The sequence below is a fragment of the Notolepis coatsorum genome, assembly GCF_963971535.1.
Source record: "Notolepis coatsorum genome assembly, chromosome: 17".
Classification (NCBI taxonomy): Eukaryota; Metazoa; Chordata; class Actinopteri; order Aulopiformes; family Paralepididae; genus Notolepis; species Notolepis coatsorum.
Genome location: NC_140181.1, coordinates 78307590 through 78322139, shown reverse-complemented (window position 1 = coordinate 78322139; position 14550 = coordinate 78307590). Strand labels below are relative to the sequence as shown.

The following is a 14550-nucleotide window of genomic DNA, read 5'->3' as shown; positions in this document are numbered from 1 at the left end:
AACACTCTGGTCTGCATCCATAATCCATCCATAATAAACACTTGAGACACATTAACACAAGACCTGACCCTCTCTGATGTCACTGTCATACCGTCATATACGCAACCCTATACCTAGACTTACCCTAAGGAAGGTGATAATTAAATGCTATTTATAGATCTTAGATAAATGCAAAAACAGTGTGTGAACATTACTTGAACAGTGAACATTTACTAAACAGGGATAGTTATTAAATCCTACCCACAGGGTTTCGTGTGCATTTCACTTTCAACAAGTTAAAACTAAGAAATTTTAAGACCCATTTGGATAACTAATTTCTCAGCCATACTGACAGAAAAGTATGAAGAAAAATTACTGTCTATGATATAAGTAATTCCATACAAATAGTTGGGGGGGGCTGATAGCCTATTACCGTACAGCTTACTTTGCTGCTGGACATTTCCCCCGAACACATTTAAACGAGATACAGAGAAGTTATCGCAACATAGAAGTACCGGTAACTCCCTATTCCAATACAGTTTTAAGACCTATCAAAATCATATTCAAGACCTGTTTAAGGACTAACATTCTGATTATTATATTTATGACTTGTTAAGTAGTTCCCTGCAGGAACCCCTGTGCCCACCTGTTGAAACACCCCAAGCCTCCTTTCAAAACATTGAGGATGAAATAATAAGATAGCAGCCTGAGGGGTGCATACTGGGAAGGCCCAAAGTCAACCCCACTGTAGCCTGGGCCTGTAAATGTGGACTAGCTTGTCTCGTTAAGCATGCCATGACCATGACTATGTATGGACAAGAGGCTAATATAGCCTACAATAAACAGTGGGCTATAAGTGAAAAACATTCTGAACAAGCCACGTTGGGACAAAACTATCCCCCGCCACCACGGGCTCGACATGCCGTTCGTGCATCAAGCCTGAGGAAGGCCTTCAGAAAGATGACTGGCCAAGTAGAATCATTAACGTCATTAACAGTCCTTTAACTAACCGTTTACATCACTGCTCACAGGAGTCAATGGAACGCACCCGGGTCAAGGGCTCTAGAAACCAGGCTGCACACTTATCAGTGCCGTGACTAAGTCACTGCGCAAAACACGGCTTCATTAAGTCCATATAATGCCCCACTGTAGTAGAGTAAGAAGAATGAATGACCATTTAACCTCTGTGTGTCCACTAGTCTTCTTTGGTACATCTGCTTTTGAATGTAGGAAGAGAAGAGGGATTCGTGACCCAAAAACAAAACCATGACGCATTTAGGGATGGGAATTGATACGATTTTATCGATAAGATTCCATTATAGATTCTGCTTATCGATTCGATATCGATTCCATTATCGATTCCTGATAAATGTATAATTTAAATAAATAGGAAATGCAGCAGAACTAAGCTGGTTAGAATAACAACATGGAACTTGACATTTCTGGTCATTTATTGTTGAGCCCCCACCAAAATGGTCGCAATTTCGAGCCCTTACAAATTTTGTGACTGCTCGGTGACACTCTGACCTTTTCCTGAGTCAGTTTACCCCACTGTGCTAGCATGAAAGGATTTTCCTGAGGTGCGCGATAACCACTAGCTGCAGCCTCAGTCTATTGTGAATGATAATCTAAAATGAGAATATTTATACAGTGAAAGCATTCGTTTTCATTTAGGTTTTCCTAGTCAAGGAATCAAATAGTCTGCTATGGCTGCATGCATAGCGCTAACGTTATCGTTTTAAAATGCGCAACTGTCGGAAAAACATGGCATCGATAAGAGGAATAGATAGTCAGGGAGGCATGCGATTCCAGGAATCGGACAATTAGGAACCGGTTCCCGATTCCCATCCATAATAGCATTTCACAATAAGGACTACAAATTAACACTAGCTGCCGTCTGTAGTGTGGTAGTGAAAGGGTTAACCCGTTGTAGTGTGGTAGTGAAAGGGTTAATGCCCTTTCTATTCTAACTATTGTGAAAATTAAAAATACATTTAGTTGCCAAACTGACTAGTTGATGAAGTGTTTGGTGTCCTCCAAGTCCCTTTTGGTTTACCACATAATGGAAAATGTGAAACACCTAATAATAACCTACAATCTACATATTGTATCATAAAAAAATAAAAAGGTGTCTGTATTTAAGTCCAACGGGTCTTTTCCCAGAATGGGTTAGTCTGCCTTAGCTTTCCTCCTGAAGGTTGTCCGCTGTGTGCTATTAAAGAGTCTGAAACGCCCAGGCCCACTGAGAAGCCCATTCTTGCTGGCAATGACGCTTCCTTAAAAGCTTTGGGAATCAATACCCTCATCAATGGACGTCCTAGATTCCTGGTATTTGGCAGGGAAGAGTGCGGTACCGACACCTGCGGGGACACGACCGGGATGACGCTGTTAAGACGAGTAATGGAACATAATGGCTGGTGATAATCTCTGCTAGGAATGAACAGAAGGGTTGTGTACTTGTGTGCCACTGAAGCTGGCTCGAGTGAAAAACCGAGCATTGTCCGTGTTTCCAACGGGTCTGTGGCATATTCGTGGCGGTGGCAGCGGCTCAAGGGGCGGGCGAGATACACACACACATTCAAGCAGCGGAAAGGACTGTACAGACAAACTGAGACGTAGCCTAATTAATGTGTTATTGCATCCTGTTGAGAATCCGCTTGTGGCCGGGCCACCACAAATAAATCTATGAATGGGAAACGCTGGCCGAGTGTTTCAAACAGGAAAATCCAGACACTTGTGAGGCAGATTGTTTACATGATCTAACTTTGTGTCTGCGAGCCCGGCCCACATTAGTCTTTTCCCATGACCCAAATCTGATTTTATGAGCGACTGCGACAGCTAATCTAACAAAATGGAACCGGCCTTAAGCTACTAAACCCACAGGTTTACAGTATCTTATTAAGCCTTCCTTACAATTGTAGGACTTGGGGCGGTTAGGTGGCGTAGCGGAGATTGCGTTCGTCACCAACCCCGGAGCTGTGAGCTGGATTCGCCTGTTCGAATCCAGCTCACAGCTCCGGGGTTGTCACCAGCTTGGCTGGCCGTTCACACTAATACAATTGGCAGTATTAGAGGGTGGGAGAAGCTGGCGGGGTGGGTCCGGGTCGTTGTAAACAGCGACTCCTACAGTTCGGTCGGGCGCCTGCTAAGCGCGGATAGGACTTGAGTGGGATAGTGTGATCCTTCCACACGCTACACCCTCTCAATGAGAATCCGCGCTGCCAGGTGAAAAGAAGCGGTTGATTGGCTGGACGTGTGTCGGAGGAAGCATGTGATAGCCTCCACTCTGCCAGATGATCTGACTGTGGGGGGTAAGTGCGCAGCGACCAGGAAGGGGATTGGGAATTGGCATACGACTAACATTGGGATGGGAGAAAATCGGAGGAAAATGGAGTGGGAAAAAGATAAAAAAAAAAAAAAAAAAAAAAAAATTGTAGGACTTGGGAAGGGTGTGGAAACATTGCAGGAGCCAGAAGGTTATAATACCAGTTTCTCCAGACCCGTTTCCATCTTCCCGTGCACCGCCTTCAGGTCCCCAACCCATGCCCCGGAAAAAGCACTGGCCTGGCAGGTTAGCTAGGTCCTGGGCACAGGGTTGGCTGCTGGATACGTTCCAAGGTTCCTCCCTCCCTGCACAGCTGATCAGATCACAGCTACACCCATCCCACTCCATTTGTTCCACTGGCTGCCTGCGCTGTAGGCTCTAGTTTATAGAATTCTCCTTTTTCCTCTTTGTTTTTCTGTTTTGTTTCCATCCCTTTGGCTTTAGTTTGTCATCAACTGACTTTTTGGTGTTGTCCATTCAAAAATGTCTCCCTGTTTCTCCTCTTCTGTCTGTGTGTTGTCTGTCCGAATAGCTTTAGATTGAGAGTTAAGACAGGATTAAAACCAGCCCTCCCTTGCATCCCTGTCACAGAACAGGGGCCTTTACTTTGTGGCCTAACAACACTCCATGCCATGGTTTAAGCCAAGGGATTACCCACAGTGTTTCAGCTACTGAATTGAGATACTAAGGTTAAAGTCAACTAGTAAAAAGGGCAGTACAATTAGGCATCTAGCCAGGCCAGGGACAGACTGTGATGCGACCCAAACACACACTGACCAAACAAGCGAGTTATCGATGTCTGCAAGCAGAAGACGGATGCAAGGAAATTAGGCTATTTATTATGCCATACAAAAACAATGTGTTCGACATGAATGGCAGAAGAGTAATCAAATGTCAATTCCAAAGTAGAACCTTTCACATTCCCAATCCCCCTGCCCCCCATCAGGCATTCTGTCGCCCAATGTGATCGTGGTAAATCTACGAGGTTATAAAAGACAATGGGACAGATCAGAGCAGCTGCTGGCGAGTTGTGTTCACATATGACGTTGCAATATTATCCCTCCACCTGGATCCAAAACGCTGGCCAGCCGGCCCCCGTCAACAACAGACGCCCCGGCCCCATGCTAAAAATAGGTAGCAAACGGAGGGTGACATACATATTGCTGCTGGGCTAATATATCAAAGCGACACGGCGAATGGGGTCGCTGGTCACGGATACGGGGAGAGATTCGGGACGAGCTCAATAGAAACCCGAGTCCTGTTAGCTGAACCACCGAGCCGGGTTCTGGGAGCTGCCAACAGGGCGAACATGAGCATCCATTCAGACTGGTGCCCGAGCGTTAGCCGAGGTAGCTTCCTGGTCCGGCTAGCTTGTTAACGTTTTTAATCGAACACAACGAACTGTATTATAGCGAAACTTGGAATAGTGTCGCAGTTGGGGGGGGGGGGGGGGTTGTGTTTGCAATAGTATACGAGGAGTTTTGCTAGAGAGAATAAGAAGAAAAAACACAGTAGCCATTGTTCCTACTAGGATATGATTCCAAACAGCAGCAGGGGGCTCGGTGGGTTCGCAGTGCCCCGCTGCGCCTCTCGCTCACTTGAGTCCGTGGATTGACATGTAAACAAGGGCCTCAGGAGCGCCGGCAACAAACAAACAGACACGGCCACGAACATATCAAACCCCACCGCACAAAGGTGTTCATATTTACCTTCCGAGCAGCGGGGGGGGCGGCTCGCAGTGAAACACCGGAGCGGGGGTCCAGAAGCGATGGCTCTCGGTGCTCCTCGCTCGGTGGGCAGGAACTGGAAGGTGGGTCGGTACAGGGCTATTTATAACGTACGTCACTTCCGCTTTCAGGTTATCTCAAACTCCGCCCTCCTTTCTTGATCCTCCAATCACAACTTTTTCTTCCCTCTGACAATTTGTTTATCCGACGGAAGTGGGTGGGGGAGGGGGGGTCTGACTCTTATGATGAATTGAAAATAGGGGACCCTGATGTAAACAAGACGAAAGTATTTCTCTGGTCTGCACTGCATCCCCTTAACAATTGTGTGTATTGAGCCGTACTGTATTGTACCCATTCTGCAATCTGTTAATACAATTTTAGATCAATCCTTCAATCAATGATAAAAACTGAAGATACCAACCTCTACAATCATCTAACATAGCAGATTATAGAATTTAATGGAACACTGCACCTCTTGTCTATTATGTCGTTGTCTATTATAAAATAGAATTTATTTATATTTAATATATAACAATCATGGTGATTGATTATTGAAATCATCAGGGTGATTCAGTGTCATTTATTTTGCATTGCCATTAACAATATGGGGTACCAATTTTCACTTCAAACTAGTTTTTCACTTTTAACCATTAAAAGACGGACAAAATGGAAGAGTCTATATTCTTGCTGCGTGTGTCTGATAACCAATTCTAGTATATATTATCATGTAAATGTGTGTTGACTGTGTCCATGAATCCTGTTGTAAAACCATTAATTTGTCAGCAATCTGTCATGCCTTTAAATCCAAGATTGGCTCAAATAGATTGTTAAAATAAAATGATTAACACGGGACACACTATGAATGTCCCAGGCAGCATGGCGTGTATAACTCGGATTTGGAACCTAAACACAGATGAAACAAAACAAAGAGCAGAAAAACAAACTTGTGTTTCTTTCATTCACATTATTTTTATAATTTTTTTATGGAAAAAGAAAATATTTTTGATACAAAAACATTGCTTACCATTTTTCATACAGTTGCCTTAAGTCAAGTTCTTTCTAACACATAAATGGTAAATGGACTGCATTTATATAGCAGCTCTTATCCAAAGCGCTTTGCAACTCATGCCTCACATTCACCCATTCACTCACACAGACGGCAGGGGAGGAGACCGTGCAAGGTGCCAACCTGCTCATCGGGAGCAGTTAGAGGGTTAAGTGTCTTGCTCAAGGACACTTCCGACACACTGGCCGGGAGGAGCCAGAATCAAACCGGGAACCTTCCCGATTACCAGATGGCCGCTCTACCTCCTGAGCCACTGTCGCTCGATATAGAGAAGGATCGAGTGGTGGGTCAAGTTGAAAAACAGATTTCTTTTTTGAAAGAGAACAAAAATAAAGAAAGGACGAAGGGGAGAATTCACAGAATATTATTACAATCTAGGGTGGGATCAACCAAATTGGAGTGTGTGCGTTTGTGTGTAATATTAAGTTTATAGTGTTACAAACATATGTGTGTGTGTGTGTGTGTATGTGGTCTCATTGGTGTATGTGTGCTGCTGCCAAGGAGTCGGTTTACACACAGTACAGTACAGTAGATTACACTAAACACCTGCTAAATAAAAAGGCCTGGGGTGTATCAGTCAAGTCTTTTGTGTCCACAGAGAGTTCACACTGACCTACATCTGATCTGGCTCAGCCAGGAGAAGCAGGGTTCAGGGTATATTATGCAGGTACACAGAGCCGGGACCAAACCCATCTATACCACGTTTTAGATCTGTGAGCGATATTGTCGTTATAAGAACAAAGCTATCTAATCTATCACTTGTTTTGGGAAGTATGTCTTATCCCCACACAGCTCACTCAAATGTAGCTTTTAAAAAGGAATACCGTAATTTTCGGACTATAAGTCGCGCCTTTTCCTTTTCCCCCATTTTTCGACCCTGCGGCTTATATAACGGTCGGTGCGGCTAATCTATGGATTTTTACAGCTACACAGCACAGTACATGTTTTGTAGCTACTATTGCACTAAATGGTAACACTTGAATACGTTATGCAAATATGCAACTTGTTTGTTGAAATGTTAATAAATGGGAGCTTCCTCAAACAGCCATCTCTTTCCCGACAATCCCCTCTGTGCACGAACCCTTACATATGGTAATTAATCATTAAAACACCTGCAGTTTATAGTCCAGTGCGGCTTATATATGTACACATCATTCAATTTAGCTACTGCGGCTTATATTCAGGTGCGCCTTATAGTCCGAAAATTACGGTAGTGATGATGACTTAATTATGTAAAGATGTTTTGCAGCATGTGAGCAACAAACATATCGTTTCCATACCGATTAAAATCGCTATTAATGTTTTATTTTAAGCAGTTTTCATGATATACAAGGACCGGCGATATCTGTGGCTGATTGGAAAATGTATGGAAATATAACGTGTGCTCCCTGGGTACCGACTCCCAACCAGCCTCCAGCTAACAAAACCACGTGACCACAACACCTTAATACCAGTCGTATACAGCCCACCACCTGAGAATAACACAATTCAGGTAGGTAGTTAACTTAGGGTTGAGTTGGCACAGAGGGGCTACTACGACAGTATGTGGTTTCAACCCTGTGAACACAAATATGAGCCTATATATAATATCAGACAGAACCCGTCAGCCCAAAGATGCAGTAGGGCAGGCCTCATCTTTGGTAGAGTCTATCCAACGATCAGCTTCTCAAACCATCTCTAACCAAGTGATGTTTCACTTCCCGCTTCCTAGGAGCAGAATTATTTCCGTTGACTCGACTTGCGCCAGTGTGTTTCTAACGTTACACTTTCTCAAAAGGGAAGAGATGTTTCTCCTGTCCTCTCTTCTCTCTATTCGTCGTCTTCGTCTTCAGCCCGCTGCCGCTCCCACCGTCCTGGTCTTCCGCTAGGCGGTTTTGGGGCCAGGACATAGCCAGAGTCTCGGCTGCCGTCTTCGCAAGTTCACGATCGCCGCCCTCTTCCTCCTCCCCCTCCTCGTCAGATGACAATGCCCCGACGAGCGCTCCGTCCCGGGTGCGAGTCTGACCCGAGGCCCCTGCTCCTCCGGGCCCTGGCTGCTTCATGCCGTAGCGCCGCTTTAGTCTCTCCCTGATCAGGAGGCCCTTCGTCAGCAGCGTCCAGTTAGACACCACCCTCTTCTCTCGCTTCTGGGAAACACAAGAGGACAAGCGTTCATGCTTTTAGGTATTTGATATGGGGCCGATAGATGCCAGGCTTAAAAAAAAAAAAAAAAAAATTCAAGTAGGGATGCACAGATACCCGTTTTTCCATTGCCAATATAGCATCCGAGTACTACATTCTAAGTAGTGAGTACTACTAACAAGTATCGGCCGATGCTAAGCACCGATACGATCCATTGCTTTTACTGAACTGTAAGATAAGATAAGATATTCCTTTATTAATCCCCTTGGGGAAATTCCAGCGACACACGCATACAGCTCATCGTCTCATTAATAATAACAACATCACAATCATTACATTTTTACAGTAACAACGGCACAGCATAAATTCACACAGACATGTACATTTGTTGACACATGTCATCTACAGAATGCCTGAGACGCCATATGCGATAGTCAGGCTGCAACAACAACTGAGTAGTTGAAAACAAAGTGTATAGATCCATTGCTTTTACTGAACTGTATAGACTTAGACCATCGGTTTGGGGTTAGTGCACAAAAATTATGGAGATGGAGGCTATACATATACTATATATACTACAATACATGTTCCTCCATTACAGAAATCTACCATGCCAAGGATGCAGTCATGTCATGTCACTTTGGTTTGATTTGTAGTAAGTTACATATTTCTCTGTGTGTTGGATTCTAGTATTGGGTAAATTCTCCAATACCGATACCTAGGTCTGCAACGATGAGTCGACGACGTCGTCAATGACATCGTATCGTTACTCGTGTGCCGTCTTTGCAGTGGAAAAGTCATAACACGCGCAACATGTCCTCTAACTAATTCGCAATGAGGTCCAAACATTTCAAAATTATTGACATGTTCAATTGCAAATGCATTCAATTGTTGTTTTTTTCTGGTAAATAAATTGTTTAGATTAATCAACTAATCGATAAAATAATCGACATATTAATAAAAAACTAAATAATCACTAGTTGCAGCCCTACGGATACCAGATATTTTAGTCTGGTATCGGAACAGAGATCGGACACCAGTATCGGCGGGTGCATTCCTAGTTTCAAGTGAGTATAGTGTACTGTAGACTAAATTGATCTGAATTGAACTCTCTCAAGCCCTGCCCTCCTTTCTTGATGTGCTATTCCACGTACAGTAAGTTTAAGTGGTTGAGTCTAATACACATTCCTAATTTCAAATCATCACAAATCTTAGTTAGTGCATATTTAAATAGTGAAGTACTAAGACACCAAGAGCCACGTCCAAAATCAAAGCTAAGTGACTTGGTTTTATACCCTTTTCACACATGGAAGATGATGTTTAATCTTTTTAATGGGGGCAGATTATTTACAAAGTCTGTGTACAAGGTCTTGGTTGATAAGTTAATTCATAATGATTTACACCCAAACTCACTCTCTGTCACACACACACACACACACACACACACACACACAAATAAAGACACAGGCATCAAACACACACACACACACAAATAAAGACAGGCATCAAACATACACACACACACACACACACACAAATAAAGACACAGGCGTCATACACACAGACCTCGATTTCCTTCTGTCTCTGGATCTGCTGTTCCTCCACCCAGGCTTCTCTGAGCACCTCCTCATTCTCCTCACACACAACGTATCCATCCGTTCTAAATCATACACATTAGAAACATTACAGACAATAGCCACACTGTTCTCATCTGTACAATAATGAATACATAATGGTAGTACTAGCAGTAGAATAAGAGCATTAGAGGATTCATTTGAGAAGAGGATGGCATCCTTCTTTAGCAGAGTAGTCGTAGTTGTTGTCATAGTAGTAGTACTACTACTACTACTACTGGTAGTGGTAGTAGTAGCAGTCACAGTCGCAGTAGTAGTAGTAGCAGCTGTAGTAGTAGTAGTAGTAGTAGTAGTAGTAGCACTGGTAGTGATAGTAGTAGCAGTCACAGTCACAGTAGTAGCAGCAGTAGTAAAAGTAGCAGTAGCAGTAGTACTGGTAGTGATAGTGGTAATAGTAGCAGTCACAGTCGCAGTAGTAGCAGCCATAATAGTAGCAGTAATAGTAGTAGCAGCAGTAGTAGTATCAGCAGTAGTAGTACTGGTACTGGTAGTGATAGTGGTAGTAGTAGCAGTCACAGTAGTAGCAATAGTAACAGTCGCAGGAGTAGTAGTACTAGTAGCAGCAGTAGTAGTACTGGTAGTTATAGTGGTAGTAATAGCAGTCACAGTCGCAGTAGTAGCAGTCGCAGTAGTAGTCATAGCCATAGCACTGGTACAGGTAGTGATAGTGGTAGTGGTAGTAGTAGCAATCACAGTCGCAGTAGTAGCAGTAGTAGTAGTATTGGTAATAGTGGTAGTAGTAGTAGCAGCAGCAGCAGTAGTACTGGTAGTTATAGTGGTAGTAGTAGCAGTCACAGTCGCAGTAGTAGCATCAGTAGCAGTAGTAGTATTGGTAATAGTGGTAGTAGTAGCAGCAGCAGTAGTAGTACTGGTAGTTATAGTGGTAGTAGTAGCAGTCACAGTAGTAGCAGTCGCAGTACATTTACATTTACATTTAGTCATTTAGCTGACGCTTTTATCCAAAGCGACTTACAAGTTCTGTACGACAAGCCATCAGGAAGGGCACAACTCTATCAGCTGAGCAACAATGTTCATCAAAGTGTTGAGTGCTACAGTGTAGGTTAGTTTATTAGGACAAGTGCATGACAGTACGGTTAGTTAGGGTTAGATTTTTTTTTTTTCTTTTTTTTTTTTTTTTTAATTCAGATAATGGTTGAAGAAGTGCGTCTTTAGTCGACGGCGAAAGATTGGACGTGATTCGGCTGTCCTAACTGGGGTGGGTAGTTCATTCCACCATTGTGGGGCAAGGACTGAGAATAGGCGACTTCTCTTTGATGACCCTCCCGGAGCTTGGATAGGAGTAGGTCTGAGGCGGCCAGAAGATGCAGAGCGTAGGGGTCTTGAGGGTGTGTAGTTAGAGACCATTGACCGGAGGTAGGCGGGAGCGGTTCCCTTTGCCGCACGGTATGCTAGGTCGAGGGCCTTGAAGCGGATTCGTGCAGCAATGGGGAGCCAGTGCAGGTCCCTAAGAAGTGGGGTGACATGGGCCGACTTCGGTAGGTTTGAGATCAGGCGGGCCGCTGCGTTCTGAATGAGTTGAAGAGGCTTAGTGGCAGTGGCCGGGAGGCCAGCGAGCAGTGCATTGCAGTAGTCGAGGCGGGAGATGACTGTTGATTGGACGAGGAGTTGGGTGGCTTCTTTTGTCAGGAAGGGGCGTATCCTTCTGACGTTGCTCAGGAGGAATCGGCAGGTTCTGGTCGTCGCTGCGATGTGAGCAGAGAAGTTCAACTGGTCGTCGAGGACAACACCAAGGTTCTTGGCGGTCGGGGACGCAGTCACAGCTGCATTCTCGACTGTGATTGAAAGGTCGGTTAGGGGGGAGGATTTGGCCGGCAGGTGGAGCAATTCTGTTTTGCTTAGGTTCAGTTTGAGGTGGTTGGACGTCATCCAGGCTGAGATGTCGGACAGACAGGCCGAGATCCGCACAGAGACGTGGATATCTGAGGGAGGGAAGGAGAGGAAGAGTTGAGTATCGTCGGCATAACAATGGTAGGAGAAGCCATGAGACGTGATAATGTTACCCAGTGATTTAGTGTAGAGGGAGAAGAGAAGGGGTCCTAAAACCAGTAGTCATAGCAGTAGTAGTCATAGCCATAGCAACTGGTACAGGTAGTGATAGTGGTGGTAGTAGTAGCAGTCACAGTCGCAGTAGTAGCAACAGTAGCAGTAGTAGTATTGGTAATAGTGGTAGTAGTAGTAGCAGCAGTAGTAGTACTGGTAGTAGCAGTCACAGTCGCAGTAGTAACAGTCGCAGTAGTAGTAGTAGTAGTAGTAGTAGCAGCAGCAGCAGTAATAGTCATAGTAGTAGTACTGGGACTGGTAGTGATAGTGATAGTGATAGTAGTAGTAGTGGTAGTAATCATATAGTCATCTTACACTGCATGAGAGTGTCCTCCATGGAAGTCAAAGCCTGTGACAGCGGGTGCAGCATCCATGCATAGTTTCCTGGCTACACGGTTCAGGCTTGCCAGTCTGACATGGACACAGCCCACGGGCAGCATACAGGGCTTAAACAGGTACACGTTGCCGTAGTCGTTACGGGGCACCTGGGGGGCAGAGACAAAACATAAATGGAACAAATGTAATTCCAACTCACATCTCCTGTGTGGGAAATGAAACATCTGACCCCAAGTGAGCCAAAGGTCAACGTACAACATGACCAGATACCTAGACTGCCAGTTGGTTTATGCCTTCGTTTACATTTAGTTGATGTTTTTATCCAAAGCAACTTACAAGTTCTGTACAACTAGTCAGCAGGAAGGGTACAACTCTGGCAGCTAAGGGTAAGTACTGTAACATTGTTCGTCAAACGGTGTCGAACTTGAGTGCTACAGACTTGAGTGCATAATATTAGCATAGTAGCTAATAATATAGGCAAGGTAGATTCCTTAGTAGCAGAGTGCATACTAGTAAAAGACAGTACAAAGGTAAAAAAGAATTTATTTTGTGTAAGTCACAATGTTAAAACTCAAAACTCTCCCTCCCTCTCCAATATAGAAGTACTATATCCCCATACAGTACATATAAGTACTATATCCCCTACAGTACATATAAGTACTATATCCCCCTACAGTACATAGAAGTACTATATCCCCATACAGTACATATAAGTACTATAGCCCCTAGAGCACATATAAGTACCGGTACTATATCCGCCCTACAGTACATATAAGTACTATATCCCCCTACAGTACATAGAAGTACTATATCCCCATACAGTACATATAAGTACTATAGCCCCTAGAGCACATATAAGTACCGGTACTATATCCGCCCTACAGTATATATAAGTACTATATCCCCCAGAGCACATCGATGTACTATATCCCTCTACAGTACATAGAAGTACTATATCCCCATACAGTACATATACGCACTATATCCCTCTACAGTACATAGCAGTACTATATCCCCCTACAGTACATAGAAGTACTATATCCCCCTACAGTATATAGAAGTACTATATCCTCCTACAGTACATATAAGCACTACATCCCCTACAGTACATATAAGTACTATATCCATCTACAGTACATATAAGTACTATATCCCTCTACAGTACATATAAGTACTATATCCCTCTACAGTACATAAAAGTACTATATCCCCTACAGTACATAGAAGTACTATATCCCTCGTCTACAGTACATATAGATATAAGCACTATATCCCCATACAGTATATATAAGTACTATATCCCCTACAGTATATATAAGTACTATATCCCCTACAGTACATATAAGTACTATATCCCCCTACAGTACATAGAAGTACTATATCCCCTACAGTACATAGAAGTACTATATCCCCCTATAGTACATAGAAGTACTATATCCCTCTACAGTACATATAAGTACTATATCCCCTACAGTACATATAAGTACTATATCCCCCTACAGTACATAGCAGTACTATATCCCTCTACAGTACATAGAAGTACTATATCCCCCTACAGTACATAGAAGTACTATATCCCCCTACAGTACATAGAAGTACTATATCCCTCTACAGTACATAGAAGTACTATATCCCTCTACAGTACATATACGTACTATATCCCCTACAGTACATATAAGTACTATATCCCCCTACAGTACATAGCAGTACTATATCCCTCTACAGTACATAGAAGTACTATATCCCCCTACAGTACATAGAAGTACTATATCCCCCTACAGTACATAGAAGTACTATATCCCTCTACAGTACATATAAGTACTATATCCCCTACAGTACATATAAGTACTATATCCCCCTACAGTACATAGCAGTACTATATCCCTCTACAGTACATAGAAGTACTATATCCCCTACAGTACATATAAGTACTATATCCCCCTACAGTACATAGCAGTACTATATCCCTCTACAGTACATAGAAGTACTATATCCCCCTACAGTACATAGAAGTACTATATCCCCCTACAGTACATAGAAGTACTATATCCCTCTACACAGTACATATAAGCAGATCCAAACCACAGGGGGAGGCTGGGATGGTGGATGGTAGGACGCATAACAAACCTTCATAAACAGATGTTTACGACACATCCTGGGAATCTACTGGCCAAACACCATCACAAACTAACAGCTCTGGCAAACCACTCAACAAGAACCACTTGAAACCCTAATCAAACGCAGGAAATGGGGCTGGATTGGACACACCCTGAGAAAACCATCCTCCAACACAACCAGGCA

At 43.6% G+C, this 14550-nt stretch overlaps 2 protein-coding genes across 4 annotated transcripts in view; both read right to left on the bottom strand.

Moving 5' to 3' along the window:
- arih2 (ariadne homolog 2) overlaps positions 1–5123 on the bottom strand; it is a 54195-nt gene extending 49072 nt beyond the window's left edge. For both annotated transcript variants that reach the window (XM_084332966.1, XM_084332967.1), the window contains exon 1: positions 5014–5123. The gene's annotated coding sequence lies outside the window, so the exon portion shown is untranslated. The remainder of the gene's footprint in view (positions 1–5013) is intronic.
- Positions 5124–6077: 954 nt separating this feature from the next.
- The window catches only part of xpc (xeroderma pigmentosum, complementation group C), a 29324-nt gene continuing 20851 nt past the window's right edge, over positions 6078–14550 (bottom strand). For both annotated transcript variants that reach the window (XM_084333269.1, XM_084333270.1), the window contains 3 exons: positions 12229–12398; positions 9785–9878; positions 6078–8223 (listed from right to left, as the gene is read on the bottom strand). In XM_084333269.1, coding sequence (XP_084189395.1) covers positions 7858–8223; positions 9785–9878; positions 12229–12398 — 630 coding nt within the window. In that variant the 3' untranslated portion in view covers positions 6078–7857. The remainder of the gene's footprint in view (positions 8224–9784; positions 9879–12228; positions 12399–14550) is intronic.